This window comes from Malania oleifera, chromosome 7 (genome assembly GCF_029873635.1).
Source record: "Malania oleifera isolate guangnan ecotype guangnan chromosome 7, ASM2987363v1, whole genome shotgun sequence".
Classification (NCBI taxonomy): Eukaryota; Viridiplantae; Streptophyta; class Magnoliopsida; order Santalales; family Ximeniaceae; genus Malania; species Malania oleifera.
Window position 1 is genome coordinate 103,265,391 of NC_080423.1, and position 26,067 is coordinate 103,291,457.

A 26,067-nucleotide genomic window follows, 5' to 3' on the forward strand; every position below is an offset into this window, starting at 1 on the left:
TTAAAAACTTGTCCCTTTGAAAACATATTTGAGTTTTAGGATTCATTTGACAAACTCTTGTTTTAACTTAGAAAGCTATGAAAGGTGAGTTTGTGTTTATGTCTTTAGTGCAATCCTATAAACTCATGTGTCCTAGTATGCATGTGCTTTGCTCAACTCTTACTCAGAAATCATGTAAGAAACACACTCCCAAGAGTTACAAAACATACTACCTCACACAACTCTTATTACAAATAATTCTACAATTAAGCTTTCTTTGGTTGTGTTTGGGTCATACCGAGTACGTGTCCATTTGATCTTTCCTTCTTGACGTCTACTCGGTCCGATCTTTGCCTTCGATCCAATAATTCATGTACGAGTACCTGTACTAAACATGATCTGCAAAGATAGGAAAACACTAGGAACAACATATAGGTTAATATCATCAAAACACATTAAACAATGATGGTGTAGCCACTTAGGCTAACACTTATAACTTATATTCTTCTCCCCCTTTTGACATCAACAAAAAGGTAGGTATCCAAATGTTCTGACTTAAATATCTCATTTCTGCAAAACAAAACTCAACTTCTCCCCCTATGTTATTCAATTTACTCCTCTGCCTTTCTAATGTATATTTGTGTTGTGGAATCAAATGTCAATGTGTACAAACATAGTATTTCAATTTACATAGGCATGTATAAGCAAATTAATCAATTATTAAAATCCAAACACTTAACCATTCGATAATCATGTCTTGAGTTCAATGCCAGATATCATAAGACTTTGGAAAAATTTTGATACTAAATGTTAGAAAATTTTTCCAAGTGTGATACCAAATACGATAAATTTAACCAATTGTTAATTTTGGTCCCCCATAATTATGTAGTCTAATATAATTCTAGACAACTTCTCGACTATGCATAAGACCTAATTCAAGTCAAATCTGGATAAACCTATCCTCCAGAAGTGGGTCCATGAATATGTATGCCCATTGTTCATCTGTACATACAAACTCAAGTGTCACATCTCATTTTTTGTACATGATCATAAAGAAAATGATGTCTAATTTTTATATGTTTAGTTCATGAATGTAATATAAGATTCTTTGAGATGTTTATTGCACTCGTATTGTCACATCTTATAGGAATTATGTCATAACTTAATCCAAAATCCATCAGTTGTTGCTTCATGTATAGCATTTGAGCACAACAACTTCCTGCCGCTATGTATTCTGCCTCCACTGTGGAAAGAGCAACTAAATTCTTCTTCTTTGAAAACCAAGATACTAAAGAATGTCCTAGGAAATGACATGTGTCACTCGTGCTCTTTCTATGCACTTTACTACCGGCAAAATCAGCATTTGAATAGCTAATAATCTCAAAGGATGTATACTTAGGATACCATAATCCTTATTCAATGGTTCCTATCAGGTATCTAAATATTTATTTAATAGCTTATAAATGTGACTCTTTTGGTGCAACCTGAAATCTTGCGCACAAACATATACTGAACATTATGTCAGGTCTGCTAACAGTCAGATATAGTGAGCTACCAATCATCCCGCGATAGAGCTTGACATCCACTGGTATACCTTGTTCGTCTCTATCTAATTTCAATGAAGAGTTCATAGGTGTCCCTAGAATTTTTCCATCTTCCATATTAAACCTTTTGAGAAGATCTCTAATGTACTTCAATTGATTTATAAAAATTCCATGTTTTGCTTGTTTGATCTGAAGTCCTAGAAAGAAATTTAGTTCGCCCATCATGCTTATCTGAAATTCATTTTGCATAGTACTTGCAAACTCATTGCACAACTCTTCATTTGTTGCTCCAAATATGATATCATCTACATATACTTGAACTAGGAGCATGTTATTATTCTTAGACTTTATGAAAAGTGTTGTGTTTATCTTCCCTCGGATAAATCCATTATCTAGTAGAAAACCGTTTATTCTTTCATACCAAGCTCTAGGAGCTTGCTTTAAGCCATACAAGGCTTTTGTTAGTATATAAACATGATTTGAATACTTATGGTTTTCAAAACCTGGGGATGCCTTCCTGAAGAGAGAGAGAAAGAGAGAGAGAGAGAGAGAGAGAGAGAGAGAGAGAGAGAGAGAGAGAGAGAGAGATCTAGAGAGAGAGACGCCTTCCTAGAGCCTCTAGCTTTAGGAAGGTTTATATATTAATATTATAATATTATATCATATTATATTAATATAGTATATTATCTAATTAATTAATTTTTTATTTTTATTTTTTACTTTTCCGGGTCTTCACAATACATATAATGTCATCACCCAACTCACTGAGTATTTTGACCCATAAAAAATCTCACTCTTTTATTAATCAAAGTAATAAACATTATATGCACGTGTCCAATAATCAAATCAGGATTAAGAGCATAAATACTCATAATAACCATGAGGTATTAATTATTTTATATAGTCAATATAAAAATAATTTCCCTAAGACGGTCATGTTCAATACACACAAAATGTACTAGTACAAGGAGTTGGAACTGTACCATTCCCAAAAGTCAAGACAAACCTAGTAAAACCTTGTACTACAATCCTACCAATGGTGTGTCCAATTTCATTTAAGACTGTGAACAATAAACTTATATTCTATAAGAACTGATGATCTAATTTTCTATGTATAAGTTGTACTCTACACACTAGATCACCTACTATATAGAATAAAAGACACACATGCATAATCATTAAATAAATAATGTCAGACAAACATTACTCACAAAGATTTTCATTATGAAATAACTAAAGCTATTAATAAATACTTAAACCGATTACATAAAGCATGTCTTTTAGCATAAATCTCTAACAGGTAAAACTAGTTGTTGGCGTGCAATAGCTTCACTCCATCTTGGAGAATCTAAGTGAAACTCTATTAAAAAAATCCAAGCTATTCTTGCCTCTTCTCCATCTCATTATCCTAAATATGCATCGACTGGCTACCAAGTGAGAACTTATTATATTTTGCAACTTCAATGTTTAACGATTTACATCAAGCTTGCCAAGCTATTGAACAAATCCTTGCATCATCAATACCTATTCTAATTAAAATTACTGTCGTATCAATATTTGTCCATCTAGTACCATGAGAACCATATAAAATTTATAGACACAAGTTTTAAAAATAGCACTATCATGTCATTATTAGCATATAAAAAGTCACTGTTAATCTAAGAATTTTTTCTTATTCACCCTTATGACCTACTGAAATTTAAACTAGAAGTTGCTTCTACTACTAAATGAACGCAACCTTAAATTATACATATTCTCCTTAATTTACATGTCATGATACTCTTAACACTATGTATGGAAAGGTTTTGGATTTGAATTTGTATTCGATTTGAATAAAATGTAATACAAAGTTATATTGAAATTTACCCAAATCCAAATCTAAGGTTTGAAATTCATGCTCGGAAAAAAAAAAAAAATTCCAGCCTAAAAGACAATGTTTGCATTCCAAACTTCACAAAAACTTCACCAAAATTGAATAAAAAAAAATGCATTTCCACTTATAATGGGTGGTGTTGAAAACTATAAATATATATACTTGGACATGTTCTGAAACAATCTCAACCCTTTTCTAGTTTACCTGTCTTTCACAAAATGATAGGCATGGAAACAAAAGGAGCCTGTAATAATGACTCGCCGGTGATATGCCAATTCCAGCTCGTCTCATGGAGGCAAATAGCACATTCAAGCAGGTGCCAGTGCCACATGCTCTTCATACCCATTTGGTCCCACACTAATTGGCACCGCCCAGACTACAAAACAATCAACCTAAAATGTTAGTATTGGACAGTTGTAAAAACAAGCAATCTGCACTGTAATGAAGAAGCCTAGCTATACAGATAGGTAGAGGGAGAATGAGTCAGAAACAAATGTAGCTCTCTATGTATGTATATATTATTCTTGCACCCACTAGGTAGCTAGCTTAGCTGGCTGTTATTAACACAAGTGGGTTTTCAATAAGTGTGAACATTAACTTGCCCTTCATTCCAAAATGGCTAATGGGTCAGGGGTGCACTCATGCCCTCCCCACCCTTATCAGATTTACCCTATGATTTGCCTACTGCAATGTAGTTGGAACCATTTGCGTGCACTTGGGGATTTGCTTCTTTTGTTTTTCCACTTTTTTTGAATAAAAAAAAAAGACAAAAAGGAAAAAATACAAGATCATGTAAGAAGGTTAAAGAAATTGTGTCTTTGTTTTCCTCTTCTTGTTTGATTGAAGGGTTCGAAATGAGAAGGGGGAAATGATTATTAATGGAGCAATGCTATTCTACACGGCTCATGGCCATCACAGGCAAACGTGATAACAAGAGAACGTATGGGTACAGTAAGTGGCCTTCCTTATCCTTCACTTTGAATGACAAGTCTAGAGACATATTCATTTATGAAAAATAATTTTATTTTTTATTTTTTTATTATTTTTTAAAAAAATTTAAGAAAAGACATCTCATTTTCTTGTTTTTTATCATTTGTATACACTCGAAAGTTTAAAAAATAAAAAATATTTTCTAGATCTTTGTATACAAATGCTTAAAAAATAAAAAATAATGTGACAAATGAAAATTCTTTTATAAGAAAAAAAGCTTTACTCTTTCTATTTATTTTCTTTCTATTCTCCTTTATTTTTTTAATATACATCCAAATAAAAAAAATTCAACTCACTTTTTCTTTGTTTAGCAATCAAAGTGTGGATTCTACTAGTGAACCAAGACCCCCCCCCCCCTCTCACTCCTCAACAAACAAAAAAAGGGAAGAAAAAAAAAACCATGATTAGGTACCACCAAATACCTAGTTAGGCATTGTGGAGATCCTCTAATTGTCTCAAAGACCATAATAAAAAATTTTAAAAGTGCATATATATGAATTGCTAAACCTAGAAATATATTGTCTTCATTTTTTAATAGATTAAATCCTTGTTCACTCAATATTTTAATAGGAAAAAGGAGAAAGAAGATTGAAGAAGGTGGAAAACCCATGCCTTCCTTCAGGATTAAGTGGTGGTTAACTAATGTATGGGGTTGCTTATTTGGATAACCTAAATTAAAGTTGGTTTATGTTAGGATAAATTTGGTTACCCACCAAACTTATCATTTGGGATATCTTGCTTTCTTGTATGCCATGCTTTTTTAAGAAATAAAAATTAGGGTAATATTGAACTCATAATTAACTATACTTACATGGATTAGTTCTTAACCACAAGGGTATTTTGGGGATTACAAAAGAAGCATTTTGAGAAGAGGACAAGAGCTTGGTCTATTTGTTGCTGCCCACTTGATTAACATGTGCTGGCAAGGTGCAAGTGCTGCTCTGCCTTGATTTGAATTAGAAATAATAATTGTATATTAACTAATTAATTAATCATCTTTTATGAAAAATGACTATGAAAGCCCCATCTTGACTAGGTTATATTTGAAAGATACGTAGTTGCCAGATAGTATGTGGGTAAAGTCTTTTAAAATTAGCATCAAAGATTTGAAATTCAACCATAACTTTACTCCTCGCTTTGGCTAATATTTTTTTTTTTCCAAATGAAAATTACCTTTTTGGGTTTTTTCTCAAATGAAAATTACTTAGTTAAAAAACTCATTGTTGTCAAACAAAATGAAAGGAAAAATAAAATAATTTTATATGGTTTTGTAGTATTATGCCTACATTTATATTGACTTGCGAAATTTTGACTCTATCATCAATAAAGAACTATTTAAGATTTTTAACCCTCAACTATACGTATATATAGTTCTTATGTTAAAACCCTAAAATACCCACATAAATATGAGTCCAACCCAATATTTAAATTATTATAAACTTCATAGCCTTAAAATATACATTTTTTTACCTTTAAAATGTTTAAATTTGAGGACAAAATAATAATTTCATTTGTTTAATTATTTTACTTTAATATATTTATAACAAAAAGATCTGACCATAATTGATGAATAATTTTAGTGCCTAGCACAAAAATTCTCCTACAACAAATATCCACTCGAATAGAGATTTAATCTCACAAAAAATCAAATTTTAAATGTTTCATCAATTTAACAATTCACTCCAAAATTTATTTGTAATCTCTAAGCTAAATAACTTGAGCTCACAATCTTTCTTCTTTTTTTTCCACATTTCATTTCAATCAAAAGGAGAAATATGTGTATGACCACATGCACATACATGCCTCTCTTCCCACCCATGTGAGATTATGACCCACATGTCTTGCTACTATTAAGATTCATATTAATTATATATTAACTCTAAGTAAGTATGTTTAAATATTTTTTTTTTGAGAAAAACACTAATATGTTTTTGGGAGTAAGGGGGGGGGGGGTTGTACATACATTTTCACATCTATGCATTGCCAATAAGAACTAATGTGAATGACATTATATCACATGACCAATTCATTATTTCATAAACTCAATTATATTATACATAGAGTTTTGACTAACATGTGGAAATATTTTTTGTCATTTATTTCTAGTAAGAGCATGAAAGGTGTGATAGGGAGTGTGTGTTTAGTTTTTCATTTTTATTTCTATTAAAGATTCATCTCATATTAAATTTAAACTCAAAACTTCTAATGACTCTTATTTGATATGACAAAATAAAATGAAAAGAAATTTTATATAATAATAGGGTAAAATTTAAAGAATTATTTTTATTTCATTCTATTTTTATGTATTGAATTTGAATAATAGTAGGAATGTCTTATTCTTAAAATTATAAGTTGTTAAAAGAATGATTTTTTATAAAAAAAAAAAAAAAAAATTATGTGGCCTTGAAGTGTGGATAGTTCAGTGTCTTTAAGGAGATATATTTTTTCCTTGTTCAAATGAGTTTGAAACATGAAAATAATGATACAAATCATCTCTAGTCTTAAGGCTACAAACAAATCAAATTGTTCACAGGCAGCTTGGGAATTTGAATCAACAAGAGGTTGTTCAAGTTCGTTCGTTATATGAATAAGTGATTTTCGAATCCAATTTTATGGTGTCATTTAATAAACAAGTCGAACTTAAATATGAATGAACTCGGCTCTTTTAGGCTCGTGAATAGCTCAATTGGCTTAATTTGGGCTCATTTAATACACTTGGATTATGTTGACTTTTTGAGTCATATCTCGTTTTGATTATGACAAATACAAAGTATCTTACCTGTGCATTGAGTATATGAGCAGGATTATCACTTTGCATGCGCGGATGGTAAGGATAACATAGAAGCCATGAGGAGCTGAAATTCAACATCACCTGACGCATGACATGGTTATACGTAGTGCAAAAGGAATTAAGACAAATCTTTCAAATTGTAATTGCATTCAGTTTATTTGGGTATGTAATATTAATATGGTTTGTAATTATTGCATCTCATGCATGATAGGGATGAATGCTCAGTGGACCATAGATTGACTCAAAGGAACTAATACCCTTAAGATAAAATGTCACAACTTATTCACACAAGGTTGAAAAAGTTCAAGGGCCAAAATGGATTTAACAAAGACTAGGTCTTAGACTGACCTTAGGTCCCCAGGAACTTCAAGAAAAATCCCCTATAAACTCAAAAGTAATACCTATGTAAACAAGGGTGTCTTTCTAATAAAAAATCAGAACATAACTTAACTTTGAAAGAGCTCCGGGCGACCGACCAAAGGGTGTTATAATTGCCTCGGTCGACCGAACTAGTAAAAAATCAATTCTTTGACTTGGCTCAGGCGACCGACCCATATTTGAACTAAATGTCCACGGTCGACCGAACCTTAGAGTTGTCACTTTTCACTAGCCCCGACCAACCGAACTTATAATTCAAAATCATCCCGAGCGACCAAATTGTGAGGCACCGCAAACCGAAGAAAGAACCGAGCGCCCGAACCCACGAAGATTAGGAAATCGCCTTGGCTTCAACCAACAAAACTCACTCATAGGCACCCGAACCAAATACAAGCTTTGTGCCTAGTCGGGCGACTGGTCCTAAGGACCGCGTGACCGAATCTCTCAAGTTGCCAAGAAATAACCACGGTAATTGGGGTTAAACTTAATTAAACTTCTTCTAAAATACCAAATGAGTCCCCAACGATTATATTTTGTGGAGTACCTATACATACCACTTCATTTGCTCTAATTAGCAAGAAGATTAGCAAATAGATTAGCAAAAGCTCTCTCAAATTTTTATACTCCTATTTGCTCATACTCCATAATTTTTCCAAGCCTATTTGTTCATACTCTCTCAAACTCTTATTTTCAAAAATCATTGTGAAATAGAGAGTAACATTTTCTTGTTTTCCTCTCTTGCAAATTAATTGCAAGATAGAAAGGAGATTGATTTGGTTTTATTGTGTGCTTCAAATCTTTGTTTGAAAAATCACCACTCTTATATATTTAATATTTTAAAATCCTTTTAAGAGTATTCTTTTAAAGTTTTTCCCATTGATTTTAAGTGATACATCTATTTCTCTTGAGAAAAACTCTCCATAGCTTGGGTGTCTTAGCATTTTCATTGCAAGACTCAAAGGCTTCATTTGTGATTATTGAAAAACCTTTTTGAAGCTAATCTCTATTGCTACCTATACTTCATTGTAGAAATTTATCTATGGTAGACATAATATTGTGCATTGATAAATATTTGGAGTGCATTATATTTTGAATCAAGAAACTTATTCAATTAGCATCTCTCATATTATCATATAACTTATTTGATTAAGAGGTATATTTGACATATTCGCTTGAGCATTAATTCCTTATCATACTTGAGTGCATTGATCATATTGTGCTTAATTGTTGTACATTCTACTTGTAGTAGAAGCATTTCCTTGTACACGAATTTGATTATCTGTTGTATTCCCGACGGGTGGTCGGAAGAGGGAGACTAGCCATGTGAATAGTCTTGAATTGCTCAAACTCGATTAGAATAGCACCAAACTAGTTCAGACCTGGTTAAAAGAACTAGGTGCACCATCTTATTAAGGTGTTATAAAGGTTGGGATCAGCCCTGTTAATCTGACCTGGGGTATTCCCTTACCCAATAAGGAGAGGGAGATTGTAAACGGTGTCGCTCCACTCGCAAGTGAGCAAATTTGGTGAATCATCTTACTTGTGAGCTTGAGGCGGGGATGTAGGCATTGTTGGCCAAACTAAGATAGCATTTCTTGTGCCTGATTTTAATTTTTGCAATTTAAGTTCCTGCACTTGAATGTTTATGTTTTACTATTGTGTATGATTGCAAATTACTAAGTCTGCTATTTATGCTTTGAATATTTGCTCAGTTAGTTGTTAGGGGAATCGAGACTATTTTAGAAAGACCCTAGGTTGTGTACTACTGACTGCGATTTGAACCAAACCTAGGAAGGATAATTTTTAAATACCCAATTCACCCACCCTCTCGGGAATACACCAATCCCAACATATTAGACTCATATATGAGCTATTTTTGTAAGTTTGAATTAGCCTTAATAGGATGTAATGGATTTAAAAGTAAAGATTGTTCCCGCATGAGTTTAATTAGCTCAAATTTCATATCCTAGATTTGTGGTAGGGCCAATGTTGAAGGCTAATAGGTTAGTTTGGTGGCAAAAAAAAAAAACACTCCAAGACAATACTAATACAAAAGCCTCCTTTTACCATTTTACCTAGTGAAACCCTAAGAGCTTCTCACATCTCAAAGTAAGGGGTTCTAAAAGAATCAAACTATTTGTGAACATTTGGGTAACTCGATTCGATGAGGGATTGTGAGTTTGTTCATTTGCATAATAAAAAATTTTGAACAAGCATATTAAATTAGGTTTGATCTGAACTTGACTCGGACTTGAGAGTAGATAAAAATTTGACAAACAAGCTTCAAACATAGCAAAGTTAAGATCAATTTGACTTGTTTGCAATCCAAACCTTTAGGATACAATAAAATCACCAAAAATTTTCTATCAGCAAGCTTAAAGATAAATTCTGATAAATTCTACCATTAAAAAGAGTAACAATTATACCTTGTCAAATTGAAACCATAGTTGAGAGAGTCATATCTCTTCAAAAGGATTTACAATTGTTAAATTTGAATTTTAAAATGAGAGTTGATTTTGCCCTCGACAATTATTTTCAAATGCCCAATAGTTGTATCTGATCTCTAGTTATTGTCTCAAGGACAAGTTGACCACATGTAGATCATATAGAAGAGCAAATTGCTCTAGGCAAGTTGACCGTGCATAGATCATGTAGAAGAGCATACTTGCCCTTGACAAGTTTGTCATGTGCAGGTCACATTGAAGAGCAGAGAAAGTCAAATGGAAAGTAGACCTTTTATAAACAAGTCAGCCACATACAAGTTACATGGAAGAGCAGATCTACTTTGGACAAATCAACCACGTGCAAGTCACGTGGAAGAGCAACCTACTCTAGACACATCGGCCACACACAGGGCAATCAGGACCTCCCAAGAGCCTACTCTCATCTCACAGAGCAATCCCACAAGCTATCACGAGAGTTCATCAACTATTCATCCCATCAATTCTTGAAGCAATGACCCATTTTTCAGCATCAACAATTGTTGAATTAAAAAAAAAAACTATTTCCAAATATAAAACCTTAATTAATTTGCACTTTCTCCCTCCAATTTCAATTAAAACTAATCAAATTGAAAACGCCTTATAAACCTATCTCAATTCTTTCAAAACTTCCAAAGGGTAATTAACAATAAATTATAAAATCTTCTTCCCTCTCCCTTATATTACAACCTAAACAACTCCAACATGATTCCCAATTACACGAATCTAATAAATAATTCCTTAATACTAGCTAGAAAATAGCAACATACATACAGCTGGTCTCATGGTGGAGTGGTATAGACTAAATGGCACATTTGTTGGTGCAGCACATGTTAATGTTAGTGAGGGAATTTCCATTTATTAAACGCCTAGATCTGTTTTTATGCTTCTTGTTGGTTTATGCATGCATGAATATTACAAATATATTATGTTTATTAATCCCTATTCCATTTTTTAGCCTTCACTATATTATATATATATATATATATATATATATATATATATATATAAAATTAAAAAATTGAAGAGGGCCATTGGGTCAACATGATCAAGCCTCCTAAATTACAATTCTTCCTTTTCTCTTTTTGGGTTTAGCAATGGTCTTGTCCTCTTATGGCGTGTTTGGCTCCCTAAATTAAGTAACTGGATCGGTCCATATATGAATTGGTATTTTCATAAAATGTGTTACTTTGATCCGCCATAATCTCGTGTCTTACATGTTCAAAGTTTCGATAAGTAATATCACAGTTTTAATAATATCAACCTATTTAAATGAGATTTTTAACTATTACAAGTCGAAATCTTAAATATGAAAAATATGAATGAAAAGTATGCATCTATGCATAACAAAAAGGTGAAGGGTTCGATTCTTTCCTTCACATATCACACACACCTACCTCGCTAATATCTATTTTTGTGTGCTTTTGGAGATTAAAGTCAACATTCAAATATAATTGGAGTGTTTAATTGGTGACTCTTAATAATTTGAAAATACTAAATTGTGCTTTTTTAATCTAATTTTTGTAATCTACCATTAGAAAAAGTTAATTAAATTCAAAAACTTATTTTGTTGACAAACACTCTACATTATAACTTCTCTATTTGTTATAATAACAAAAGCAACTGTGAATTTCAACTAAGGGTTGACGAGAAAATAAAAAGATAAAAAACAAGAAACAAATTATAAGATCAAACAAAATCTAACTAAAAATCAATTGCCCATTTTATGATTTGAAATTTTCAATTTTTTTGTTAACTATTTAGTTTTGATTTAGCACGTTCAATAATCACAGTTAACAAAATTAAACCAATATATTGTCATCATACACACACATGGAGTCATCAAGGTTTTTTTTTTTAAAAAAAATTAAGCATTCTATTATTTTTTTTACCTTTCATTTATGGCGGAATTAGTTCTCATTCAAGATTGATAAATTGTGATTTTTCAATATATATATATATATTTGCATGAAGTGTACCATCTTCTAATTTATTTAGCTCAATAACTATTGTATATTATTGAAATGAAAATTTTATACGACAGCTATAAGACCAACTATACTATATAGATCGGAATGTTGGACGACGAAGAAACATAATATCCAAAAAGTAAAAGTTGCTGAAATGAGGATGTTTAGATGGATGAGTGGTATAACATTGAAAGATAAATTAAGGAATGAACATATTCGTGGTAAGTTAGGTGTAACTCCTATAGAATATAAGATAAGGGAGGGACGAATCGGATGGAATAGACACTTGCAACATAGGCCTTATAGTGCACCTGTAAAGAAGAGTGACTTAGTTACTGTGAGGGGTAGTAGAAGGGATAAGGATAGACCTAAAATAATTTGGGAGGAGATAGTGAGTAAAGATTTAATATCCTTGAATCTATCAAAATAAATGGTCCATGATCGCATAAATTGACGAAAAATGATTCATATAGCCGATCGCACTCAGTGGGAATACGGATTGGTTTTGTTGTTTTGTTGTTTGTAATAGCTATTGTATATTGACCCAAAAATCAATTAATTAAACTTTCATTAACTACTTAAAAGTAACACCATGGAGAATTCAATCATGGCCTGCCTAATGATCAAACGAAATTTCAGCTCTTAAAGGTTTGTGTTAGACAATTAATATTTAAGCAAGTTTACCCCAGCATCAAGTCCTAATCAAATTTGGATCCATAAACCCAAGGGCTACTCATATTTCATAATAGGGTTATTTAGAAGAGCCTTACTTTTTTTGTACAAGCAATTCAAATGCAAATCATAAGTGGAGTGGTACAAATTTGTATCAGGCTTAATTTTTTGCTCTTTTGCTTTAGCTACTAGTAATGAGTATTCACTTGCCCAAGGTCATTCCACTACATATCTTTCTAGAGCATACTCGAGCTCAATTCAACTCAACTCAATATTCAAAAACTTGAATAATAAAATAATACATAACTATTTTTAATGTACATTTTAAAATAATAAAACTGCGATTAAAATTTATTACATTTGCAAAACGAACTCTTTGCACAAGTGGTCAAAAGCCACTCAGTCATACAAAGTTTTTGAAATCAAATTTTCTTCAAGGTCAATATATTATAAAAAAAAGTAAATGCGTGTATAAATACAAATTATATTAATTATATAATATAAAATGATAAATTTACAAAAACTCAATTAAGCTTGATAACTCAAGCCAATACACAAGCAATAGAATGAGTCAAGCAAATACTCAATGTTTGGTTTAAGTTAGAATGGGGCAGACTGGGGCAGAATGAAATGATAATTATATAGCAAATTTGTAAAATTATAAATATCTTTTTTTATTACATTTCATTTCATTCTTGAGTACCAAACAAATTATTATAGACGCGCTCTAATCTGCAAATATAATAAAAACTGCTGTAAAAAACTTAGTGACAAACAACAATGATAATACATTAAAAACCAGTGCAAAACCAGCTAAGTGCTCAAAACCGAAGCATGCCAAGTACGAGATCCACTGAAACAGATGTAACATTTTAAATGATAGTTGTTGATCAAGTTCAATAATTAGGATAATAACTCTGTAACTCCATGAAACAGAAGCCCAGCCACAAGAGAATTTACTCATAGATCCATGGATGAAGGCTGCTCTGCCAAGAAACAATGCCCTCAGAAAACCACAAGGCGATTTCCTTCCTAGCACTCTCCACTGAATCACTGCCATGAATCACATTCCTGCAAATTTCCAGGCAAAAAGTTCATAAGATTTTGCAAACCCAACAACCAACTCAGCTATGCAAAGAGTGATGCATTGACGGACAATCAATAACACGAGCCTGGTTTTAAAATCTCAGATATCTTAGCAGACCCAATCGCTCCACCAGAATCCGTCAGTCAGTTTGGTTGGCCAGAGCTAACAACTAGGATGATTTTTCTACTTCCCTATTATTTTAAAAATATTACTGGAACTTAATTACTACTACTTGTAAGTCAAAAAAAATATAAGAAAATAATGAGAGGGTCTGATTCAAATCATGTCCCCCTCCATGATACAGGTGCACTGTGCGAAGTTCGGTGCATCTGTGTAACATTGGATGTCAAATGAAAAAATTGCTCCATCACTACAATTTATCTAGAACTTCAATATATAGTCTGGTTGCATACAGAAGGACATCATAGTTAGTGTCATTGTCAGTGCCTCTGTGTGTGTGTGTGTCTGTGTGTGTGTCTGTGTGTTTACCAAGATAAGCAACTAAAACACTAGTGTTGTGCTAAGACCTTACCCACTCCATAAAACATGTATGTTTAGATGTCAAATGAAAATATTGCTCCATTTCAATATAACTTATCTAGAACTTAAATAAATAGTTTGATTCATTTCAGAGTGTCATCATAACTGCCAGAGTAATAAGACCCCACCTAAAGAAAATGTTGGGTCAAAATGATCATTAAAAGAAAAGCATGAAACAGCCATTGCTAATAGACTTGTCAATTTTTGCATCTATAATTATTTAAAACAAAAAAAAAAAACAAATTGCACCAAAAAAAATTATAAAGAATGACTGATTAAACATTCTACGTCTATAAAACATAAAATGCAGGAAAATTTTGGCAATAAATCTAAAAATTAAACTGAAAATGAGAAAGATTTACAACTGAATTGGCATATCCACAACTATAATTGGTAGTTCAGAGATATAAGACAGCAAGTATAATTAAAGCTTTTGGCTGTCAAAACTTTGGCAATTTGGTTTGGATAAATCTAGATTTGACAGTGGGAAAAAAAACTACACAGCACCTCAATAATTCAAACAGATGAACACAAAATAAACTATTAAAAATCAATTCTAATTGGTGACTAAGTTTGCTAGAAGCTTGACTTAGTCTAGATCCAGAACAATAGCTTCCTTTTTACGTCTTTCAAGCAAATAACCACCAACACAATCAAAATGAAGAATACATGGATAAAGAAACTTTGATTATCAGTAGCATGTAATAACAGGGAAAATACCTTCCAATCTCAACTGCTAAGTCTCCCCGGATAGTGCCAGGAGCAGAGTCTGATGGGTTAGTAGCACCAATGATCTTCCGGCCTGTGACCACAATATTCTTACCTTCCCAAACCATAGCAACCACTGGGCCAGAGATGATGTAATCAACAAGGCCATTAAAGAAGGGCTTTGCAGACAAATCAGCATAGTGCTGCTCGGCAAAGGGACGTTCAACGTTCACAAGCTTCAGACCTATATGCATTCAGTTTTGGGTTAAGATGCAAGTGAACCAAATAAAATTCTCCTTTATTAACAAACAACACATAATAAAGCAGAAAGCGAAAAAAGAATTACCTTTCAAAGAGAATCCCTTTTTCTCAAACCTGCTAATAATCTCACCAACCTGAATCATGATACCATGCCATCACATAAAAATCATCTAACAAGGATAATACAAGTTTTTCCTTAAAAACGCATCAAAAACCAAAATCCTGCCCCCTTATATTGCTTTTCCCCGTGGAACACTATTCACCATAAAATATCTTCAAAAGCAACAAACAACCCATAGTCGATTTTTAATCTTTCAAATTTCGAAAGGGCAAAAAATAAAGCACAAACAAAAGCAAATAGAACGTGGGATTTGAAACTTTTATGTCCTCCCCCGTTGTTAGCAAACGAATATAAAGATGAATTAACTTGGAAGCTAATACCACAATAAAAGATCCATGCTTGCCAGTTAAAAAGCTACCAATATGTGTGTATGTGTGTGTGTGTGTCTATATATATAGATCCTTCATGCCGAGCTTAAGATTTCTATATAGTTCAAAAAAATTCAATAAATTTTTATACTTTGTTTCATCCAGGCCAATCAATTATAAAAACCCATGCCTTACCGATAAAAATAAGAAATCACGGGAAACATAATAACAAACTATAATTTCAAATGCGAATCACAAAAACGCAGAGAGAAGCATGCATACCAATCCCCTTTGCACACCATCAGGTTTGATCATGATAAAGGTCTGCTCCATCTTCGCCCTGTGCTTCTCTTTCGCGAACTGAGAATCAGCTTCTGTAGCTTGAAGTGCTAAAAGAGAGCAGAGGGTGTTCTGAAGAAGGGGGGGAGAGCAAAAGAGCCTTTTATACGAGACAATGGAAATACGAAACCCTAAAGGCCCATTCGGTAATTAATATATATATATATAAGAGCCTTTTATACGAGACAATGGAAATACGAAACCCTAAAGGCCCATTCGGCAATTAATATATATATATATATATATATATAAATTTTTGGAAGTTGATTTAAAATTTTAAATCCTCTTTAATTTTTTTCCCCTTTTTAGTTTAATAATTAATAAAAATTTATGAGCCTTCTTTTATTAAATTATAATTAACAAGCTGCAAATCTCTAAATTTAAATATTTAAAAAAGATATGAGAGAGTTGAGGTCATAGATGTTTGGAGATTATATTTTTAAAAAAATATATAGACTTATTTATGATCTATTAGTTGATAATTTAATTTTGATTTTAAACTTGAAGAAAAGAAAAGTTTGAAGAAGAATGAGAGGAAAAATAAAAATTTCTCTCTTTCCTACAAAATATGGTATTTGTTCATTGAAAAATCTTGTCAAATTAAAATATTAATGAAACCACGTAAGCTCTTTTTTTTTTTTAATTATTTAAAAATTAAAGGTATATTTTATTTTGTTTATATTTTTAGTCTTCTGTGTTTTTGTTACTGTATAATGAAGAAATAAATCATGAAATGCATTTGTTTACGTTATCGATTTTCTTGATTTATTAATGGTTTTCAACTATTTGCAAAAAATATTTAAAACCAAATTTTATAATTTTTAATTATTTTGACAACCTGTTGGGATAATATTTTAGTATCTAGAATTAACTGTTTTGGATCAAATCATTCATTTTATATATAATTTTTAATTAAAAATAAAATAAAGAATTATATGTACTTATAATATAATTAAAATAAAACTTTCCATCAAAAATTAGAAAAAATTAAAAACAACAAAAGCGACTCACAAAATTTTTTTACTATATTTCCATTGCCATGTAGAATTAAGAATAAGATTGTTCTTCTAAACAGAATTTTCAAAGAAAACAAATAAGTAAAATAATTATAATAATTCTTTTTTTTATTACAATATTTTTTATTTACTTTGTATTTTTATTATTTTAATGATATTTTATAATTATTATTTGATTTATGAACAAAAATGAATATTTGTTTAATCAGAATTTTAAATTATTTTAGTCCTAAAAATATCAACCAAACAAATTACTAGTTTTGATTTTTCAGTTTCTATTTGTACTTTCTAGTTTCTGTTTGTGATTTAACAATTTTCTTTCACAAGATTTATAATTTTGGAAGTCAATTCAGTGGGGCTTATAAAGAGTCAAGAGATTTGAATTCAAATCAAGCTCAAACAATAAAATATATATATATATAGTCAAGAGATTTGAATTCAAATCAAGCTTAAACAATAAAATATATATATATAAGCTGAAACTCAGTTTGAATTCATCATGTAATTTGAATCAAACGCTTGAAATTAAACCATATGTCCCAACTTCAACCATTCACTAGGAACTTGCCAAAACATGTTCAAATTGGTACATTATCGGTGCTGCAAAGTTTTCAATACTGTTCTTTGAATGCACCTCTATTTCAGTCATATACTGTATATCACCCAACAACTTAAAATCTGCACATTGATAAATTAGCTAAACATACAGTGTTTTTGAGTCTTTACAGGTGGGAATATAATTAAAAAAAACGGAGAACAGAGCAATAGATTACAGACACGGCTTAGAAGTGCTAAAAATTTTATGTAGTATGCATAGTTATTCAAGCAAAGCCCAACCCAGTAACCACAAAGAGAGGGTTCAAAAAGAAAAACGAAAAAGGAAAATTAATTACAGATTAGTTTTGAAGAAATACATACATCAGGCAAATATAACAGGTAGTTTATAAGAGCTTAGGTACATGGGGTCATGTGAACCAAAGGCACAAACCCATTAACAACCAGAGTCTCTGCACACAAGAACATCTGACTGCACCCATTTTTTGCCAGTGGAGAGAGCAAAAAACTTAGCCATAGCATCGGATTGGGTCACTGCAGCCTTTATCAGCAGACTGCTTAAAACCAAATCGACCTCCATTTGCAAGGTACTGCTGGTGGTACTCTTCAGCTCGGTAGAACTTTTTTGCAGGCAGAATCTCCGTGACAATCTTCCTGTTCAAGAGATTCTGTTGCTGCTCCAGGGACTCCCTGGCCGCCTTCTCTTGCTCTGGAATGTAGAAGTATATTCCAGATCTGTATTGTGTCCCAACATCATTCCCCTGCTCACCAAGGGTTACCATTAATTAGGATGTTTAGGAAGTGCAGCAAAATCCAAAACGTATTTAGGAAGTGGTGTATAATATTCAATTTGGAGAGAAGCATATTAGCTTAATGGAAATTGGGCTACCATCTTAAATATTAGATCATCAGTATGGTGATCAAAGATATAGCTGGAATCTTGAACATAATACCATTTGCATGAAAAAACGATAACCTTTGAGAGCTTGACTTTAAAAAAAAAATTAGGAAACAGAAGAAGCTTCACCTTCCACCAAAAGGCCTAAAAGGAAGCTTTACTCTTCAATATTCAACCACCCTATACGGCTAAATCCTTCACTTGAATGCATATAACATCATCATTACTCCTAAACCCCACACTTAAAAACAGTGTCAACTCTCAGGAAAGCTTCCTGCTGTAGAATTTTTTAGGCCAATATGAAAAATGCAACTGTCAAGCATACTGCATACCTACATCCCAAAACTATATGCAAAATATTTGGGAAATTTTCTAATTAAAAATATTAGATTCCTCAATCCTGAGCTCAGAAGAAAGATGGTCAAGAGTGTATTTATCAGACCTCAACCTTTGTGATGGCGGTTTTGAACAAGGTTAGACAAAATAATCAAAAGATCCTTCTATAGGGTTTATAAATTGAGGATTCCCAAATTTAGGGCATCATCACCAATCAAGAAAATTCTACTGAGATTGAGAAAACACAATCCATTTTTATTTACAAGTATAGAGAGAAGTTTTCACTAAACAGCACCAAGCGGGGCAACCCAAGTAAAAAAGAGCATATGACAACTAAGAAAGCTTTTTGATGATATGATTATGATTGGACAAGCTAATCTTCTCGCCCTTGACCATGCTTCGAAATGTGATTATTTCACCATGAGGGCTGGGTTGTTGAAGATAAAAGGATGACCATAGCTTGAGTCAAGAATGGATTTGAATCCAGAAATTTCATAAAAGATAGCCAGCATTGAATTCTGGGCTCAAAGTGTAGAAAAAGCCCATATCTGGAAGCTCTACTTTATGTTAATAACACTTGTTAACCAAGCCAAAACAGGCTTTATGTTAATAGGACTTGTTAACCATATCCGGAACAGCCCATATCGGGAAGCTCAAAGAGATTGTTGAAACAGCCCGCATCTGGAAGCTCTACTTTATGTTGAGGGGACCTGTTAACCAAGTCAAAACAGGCTTCTAGGGCACAATACCACCTGATGCAAGACAAGAAGCAGGAAATGGATGGACCCTGATTGGAGGCTAATTAAGTAGAATGGGTTGAGGAATTATTGGATTTCAGCCCAATCAATTCAAGGTAATTATCACGTTTATGTTTATTTAGGGCTTTATTTGCAATATTTGTGTAGTTCAGGAGTTTGTTGGTAATTTCATGCATTTTTAGTTGTTCATGTGTAATTTTGAAATTTAAGCTCTCTTACATTGTGCTCCCCCCCCCCCCCCCTTTTTTTTTTTTACAAATAGGGTTCGAAAGCCATGTAAGAGTAGGTTTTTGATGAATTTGAACTGAGAAATAACATTGTCTATCCCTTCTTCCCCCTCTTCTTCTTCCTTCTTCTTCCCTCCCTTCGAAAGCCATGTAAGAGTAGGTTTTTGATGAATTTGAACTGAGAACTAACATGTCTCCCCCCCCCCCCCTCCCCCAACAAAGTGTATCCCTTCTTCCCCCTCTCTTCTTCTTCCTTCTTCTTCCCTCCCTTCTCTCCTCAATTTCTCCCTTGGCAGCAGATCCTTGATGCCATCCAGCATCACCACCTCTGGTAGAAAGATCAGAAAATGAAGTCAAACAACATGCAAGACTAAGCCAGCAGTGGAACAAGCAAATCTTCTAGTAGCATAGCCAACTTCTATTAAGAAGCACTGCAAGAACATAACTCAAATATGAGTCAAGTAACAAAGTAGCTACATGCCTTTATAGTCGTCTCACAAAGCCGTAAATATCATTCAAGTAGATGGTGATGAAATTAAACTTGATTTCAGATCCTATAATGCTGACAGTTCAAATGGTTATGAAGTGATTGCCCTTAATAGGATGTAAAGTGAATGTCTGAGAACATGGATGTACAGGTTATTTAGCAGATAATGCTGTTACTGAAATTGAACAATAAATACAAGCTGTAACAACTGAAGAGACAAGTCGTTTATTTCCCAGGGAAGCTAAAAATATGGAAACAATTGTCAAAAGATGCAGCATTGGATGCAACATAGCGATGGAGACATCAATTCCTAAGAATTACAAGGTGTATCAAGATAAGACCACAACTTTACCAAGTGTTTCAACCATCAAATTTTTATTACAACTAAGTTCAATAATATACCCAAAGAAAGCTTAGCAATCTCACTCTTCTTCCTCAAGCAAGGAACAAGAAGTGGTTTTAGCACCAAACATCTAATTCCCTGAAGTTGAAAGCACAAACTAAAATGCATGGTGTGTTGCTAGAGCTCAAGCACGAGTTTTTCCAAATCGGGGAAGAATGATGAAGGTACTAAATGGACGTACAAAAAATCAGGTCTAAAGGCTTCACTTTGTTTTGAGTTGGTGGTTTGCTGTCTGCAACAGCTCTTAAGGATCAGTTCATTTTCATAATTTAGTTAGGTAATTGTTAAGATCCCTCAATAAGTTGTCAAAGCATTCACTTGAAATTTAAGGCAGAACCGCACAGTTTGGTTTTCGAAGTTTCCTATTATCTAAGCAGGTTGAATTCTAGAAGAACAAATAAAAGTCAATATAAAGGGATGTATTTTTTTTTTTTTTCCAGAGAGATGAATGAAAAAGAGTTTCCATCATTGATGCTTTCTCTTAGCCAAGTGGATGTCATAGTTGTTGAGTGAATTCTCACAAACCTAGGTGGATCTGCTAGCTTTTATTCTTCTTTGACTTCTCTTGTTATTCATTCCTTTATTCCATATTTGATTCAAGCTTAATCCCTCAGCTTCTCCAATAATAAGACCCTAGTTTACTCCAAGCCCATATCCAAAACCTTAGAACCTCAAACCTTTTTTTTTTCTTTTAAGTACTTAGAACCTCAAACCCCACAAATTTTATTTAGATAAAAAAATATATTATTAAGAAGGAGCAATTACAAAGAGGGAAGGGTAAGAAGTCCTACAGAACAAAAAACCAAAAAAAAAAAAAAGAGAAGGCCAGAGACTACTAAATGCAAAACCCTATAATCTCGTTAGACGTCAATCAGCCATTTCCCAAAAACAAGCCAAATGTCAATCCTAGAGTGTGGCCAAAAAAAGAACCCTACTCCACACAAGAGCAGAAGACATCACCCTTCCAATGGAAATTCTACATGATCATTCCACCAAATACACAAGAACAAGGCAAATGTACCACATTTCCAAAGTATCTTCCTCTCCTTCCAACCTTCAAAGTCCTCAAATTTCTGGAGAAAAAAAGCTCTCCAATGAAAATAGGCCCGCCTGTGTTCCCCAAACACACCAAAAAGTCTACTTCAAATGCCCCAGGAAAAAGGATAATGCAAAAAGTAAATTTTCATTTATTTCGCTGCTTTGGAGTATTCATTCATTTCACCTCTCTGGAAACACAAAAACATAAACATCTACAGACAAAGTTCTAAATAAATCACCGATCTTCTAAGAACTGCAGACAAAATAAAGACGCTGATTCTTAGCTTTAGAAATCAAATATTGTGAAAAGAAAATGGTAGCCAGTAGAACCACGGGTAAAATTCAAAACTCAAACCCTACCACATCCATAAGAAAAGAAAAAAAAAATTAAATAAGGCAGCAGCATCTGCCCAACATTAGCTGTTTCTCTCATTCACATTTCTACGGAAATAAAAATTCCAACAAGCAAGATACTGTTCAAAAATCAAGAAAGTAGATATAGGAGCATTATGGCTACTCAAAAGACAATAAAGATGAGAATAAGAAACACAAAAAAGTGGTCACAATGCAATGTCCGACTCTCTCCCTATTACCAATACAAATCTAACACAAGGGCATAAAAGAATGTAAATTGGAGACAAGAATTCCAAGGGCTTTGGACTTGAATAAGTGGCATTAACACAACCATTAGCATCCCAAAAATTCATCCCATATTGCTGTTGATGACCTTGTGCAGGGACTTGAGCTTAAAAGAAAACAGCATAACCAGTTGCCAGCCAAAGCAACATTTTTGAGACACTAATCAAGCCATCCCCACACGTTGGCTTACAAACTCCCTCACAACTAACCAATTGATCTCTCTTACTCTCACCATCCCTGATGACAAGAAATTGCTCATCAGTTACTCTGAAATCCAAGCAATTCAAACAATCGATCGATTGTGAGAGGTCTTTTACCCAATAATTATATGAGGCTCAAGTTCCAAATTTAACTTCTTCACAGCTTCTTCAGAAACTACAATTTTGCAACTACCAGAATCAACAAACATAGTTCAAAGCTGCTTTTGGCATATATCACCTGAGTCTGGAAGATGTTGCTTCGCCTCCAATCTTCTTTTTCTTCAACCTTGTGGGAAGAGGGCATATGTTGAAGCACTAAACAGATTTTCACATAGCCGTCATCATCTAAGTCACTTGGGATTTCTATTTCAGCTTCAACTACTTGAATGTCATCATCACCATCATCTTCTTTTTTCGCAACAGCCATGACTTGGTTAGGACATTGTGCAGCTCGATGCCCAAAACCTTGACATTTAAAGCATTGAAGTGATGGTTGGCTCTTCAAAGTTGTTCCAGAATGCTCGAGAGTTTTCCAAGGGGTATTAGTATGAACTCCTTTACCCCAATTGCTCAACTATCTTCTCTTGTACAACTCCACTAGTATTCTTCTCATATTGAAGGGCTAATGTAGCCCTAGGAGGATTACATTGCATATTTCCCTCAATCTGAGTGGCAACTTGTACTGCATCCCCAACTGCAATAAGACAACATGTAGCAAATTTGGAGGCCATAGCTACCTTCAACCCTTTTCTATATAAAGCTACCATCACATACTCTTTCCATTCTATGTTGGCACAAGTAGCCAAATGATAGAATCTACTACTGTACTCTGTAACTGTCTTTTCTACTTTCCTTAAATCAAAGAGTTGGAGATGAATCTGTTGCTGATAATTGGGAGGCATAAATTGCTCCTGCATGGCTCACTTCATCTCATCCCACATTGTAACCTCACCAAATCTCCTTCTTCTAAGGACCTCTGTTGTTTAATCCACCAAATTTGAGCAGTTCACTTCAATTTTGTTTGATTCGGCCAAGTAAAACTTTCTAGCCTCATTCATGTCATACCATGGCAAATAGTACTCCAAATAATATACACAATCATCAAATTCAGCAGGATTACCATCACCATTACAATCTGAGACTCTAGTTTAATTCCCTCACAACTCCAAAGTATGAGGGACAACAGCTATTCCACCATCTTGATTGTAGGAAATTCCTTGGGCATTTTACCCAATGTTTTAAAAGGCAAAGGCATAAGGCGAGGCATCAGCCTAAAGGTGTTGGGGCGGAAGCCTTTTGAGAATTTGTTTTTAAGATAAAAATATGTCAAATAAATTATATATATTTAAATAAAACAAAAAAATTAAGAAAATCACAAATATAATATAAAAAAGAAAAAACTAAATGTATTTTGCAAAATACTGGTTGGCCATTCAAAAATTACTAACTTGAATACACGACATAAATCATGACAATAGATAACTATACCATTACAAAGTTCAAACCATTTTCAAGATGTAAGATACAACTCAATTATTTTGGAAAGGTTCAGGTTCAAGAGTTTTAGAAATAAACTCATATCATGACATTCCTTTTATACAAACATGTTAAAATTTTCAAATCAATTCTAACTTGATAATCACACCCAAAATCCATAAGCATCAACTAAAAAGGAGCAAAAGGCGTGCTTTTTGCAAAAATGCGTAAACCTTGGCAAGTAATGAGTTAGCCTTTTTGGAATTTGGTATTTTAGATTAAGCCTCAAGGCGTTTTTGGTATGCCTGCGAACCTCGATTGAGCCTTTTCTTCACTGATTTTACATATGGCTGCAACTTTGGCTGTTAGCCTATTCAAAGATTGGTAATAGTCTCCAAGGCATTTTCCATGTTTTGTAAGTATAACAATTCCACCTTTGCAGATAATTCAAAAATGGTCACCATGATGCGATTAAATATCACCAAGGATTCTTGATTGATTTGCAAACAAGCCTCAATTATTCATGCAAACCACAAAGTTCATTCTCAATTATTTACGAACAATCTTCAGTCACTTTTAATCTTGAGTATCACGTAGAAATGAAATAAAATCACTTAGAAAACTCACAAATGCAGCAATAGAACATGATTTTAGTGCTGGAAGTGAGAATTTCTCACTTCTCATTGCAGCGAATTATCACACTTGCTCATAAAAAATCGAGTATGGAACCAAAATATCATGCCGCAAATCAAAATCTTAGGGAAAACACCAAATTCTCGTGGCTGGAACCAATTCCTCATGATTCTGGCAGCAAGAGAACACTCTGAAAGTTTCTCACTTGCAAGTTACCAGCAAGGGTGCTCCAGTGATGCTTTTCTGGAAGGTCTTAGATCAAATGATGGTGAGTCGAATGGTAGTGGTGGTGTGTCGAAACAACTCCTATGAGAATGGATTTTGAATTCGCGGCTGGAAAATCTCAGGTGGCACATGGGGCTTCACAGCTGTTTGGATGGCAACAAAATTTTGAGGGGAAGGGTTTGGGGGTTTCTGTTTCCAATCATATGGGTGGTGTTACAGGATGGTCACTGGAACTGAAGACTTGGGGTGACTCGGAAATTTGAAATTGTTCATAACTATTTCTCCTCCTTTTTTATAAACTAAAATTTCAAGGCTGAAAAAGAATCAAAGAGAGAATGAAAGAAGAGAAGGAGACAAAAAGAAGAAAGAATAACACAGAAGAAGAAAAAAGAATCAGGGAGAGAATGAAGGAAGAGAAACAGAGAGAGAAGGAGACAAGAAGAAGAAAGAATAATGCAGAAGTAGACAAAGAAGAAAGATGTAGCAGAGAGGGAGAGAGAAGTTATAGAACTATGGGGATAAGGAAGAAGAGAGGAAGAGGGGGAAAAAGAGGAGTTAAAAAGGATAGATGGGGGAATTGAAATGGAAGAATGAGATCATGGTTGCGCTCTGATACCAAATGATGTGGGGGCAGAATCGAGGATCTACATCCATGAGAGAGACTAGAAGAAATTGAAGAGAGGAAGCAAGGGCAAAAGAGGAGGGAGGAGATATAACGGGGAAACTCACATTCACTTCAATTCAAATTATTGAATCAACTGCCTACAGGCTACAACATGGCTTTCGCACATTATTTATAAGAAAGCCTCTTCACATGAAATTACCTATAAACCCCTAGCCTTCAGCACCCCATTGTGCACCTCCACACCGCAACCCATCACTAGTTGTCACCACCATCACCATCACCATCACCCCCATCCTTTCCCACCGATGCTACTGATGTCTGCCTCCAATGCTGCCCGCCACCTCTACAGGACTCTTTCTCTCTCTCTCTCTCTCTCTCTCTCTCTAGATTTACCCAAACCACCAACAAACCCCTTGATTGCAGTCTACTATGTAGAGGGTCACACACACATTTTCACTAAATTATCTCTTTCTAACTCATTTTCTCTAAATTTCTATGAAAAAGGAAAGA

The 26,067-nt window shown here is 33.5% G+C and overlaps 2 protein-coding genes across 2 annotated transcripts in view; both read right to left on the minus strand.

The window, feature by feature from the left end:
• Positions 1-13,326: 13,326 nt before the first annotated feature.
• On the minus strand, positions 13,327-16,262 carry LOC131160117 (nucleoside diphosphate kinase 1). Its single transcript, XM_058115460.1, has 4 exons — positions 15,985-16,262; positions 15,359-15,407; positions 15,025-15,256; positions 13,327-13,748 (listed from the first exon to the last, which is right to left on the minus strand). Exons 1-4 carry the CDS (start codon positions 16,033-16,035, stop codon positions 13,634-13,636), a joined length of 447 nt encoding a protein of 148 aa, XP_057971443.1. The 5' UTR covers positions 16,036-16,262; the 3' UTR covers positions 13,327-13,633.
• A 1,454-nt stretch (positions 16,263-17,716) lies between these two features.
• The window catches only part of LOC131160118 (peptide methionine sulfoxide reductase A3-like), a 31,359-nt gene continuing 23,008 nt past the window's right edge, over positions 17,717-26,067 (minus strand). Inside the window, exon 2 of the mRNA XM_058115461.1 lies at positions 17,717-18,373. Coding sequence (XP_057971444.1) covers positions 18,122-18,373 — 252 coding nt within the window. The 3' untranslated portion in view covers positions 17,717-18,121. The remainder of the gene's footprint in view (positions 18,374-26,067) is intronic.

Coding starts and splice junctions, on each gene's coding strand:
- LOC131160117 (XM_058115460.1), bottom strand. CDS start 16,035: ATGGAGCAGACCTTTATCATGATCAAACCTGATGGTGTGCAAAGGGGA. Junction 15,408..15,984: donor ATGGTGTGCAAAGGGGATTG/GTATGCATGCTT, acceptor ATCATGATTCAG/GTTGGTGAGATTATTAGCAG. Junction 13,749..15,024: donor TTAGCAGTTGAGATTGGAAG/GTATTTTCCCTG, acceptor GGAAATTTGCAG/GAATGTGATTCATGGCAGTG.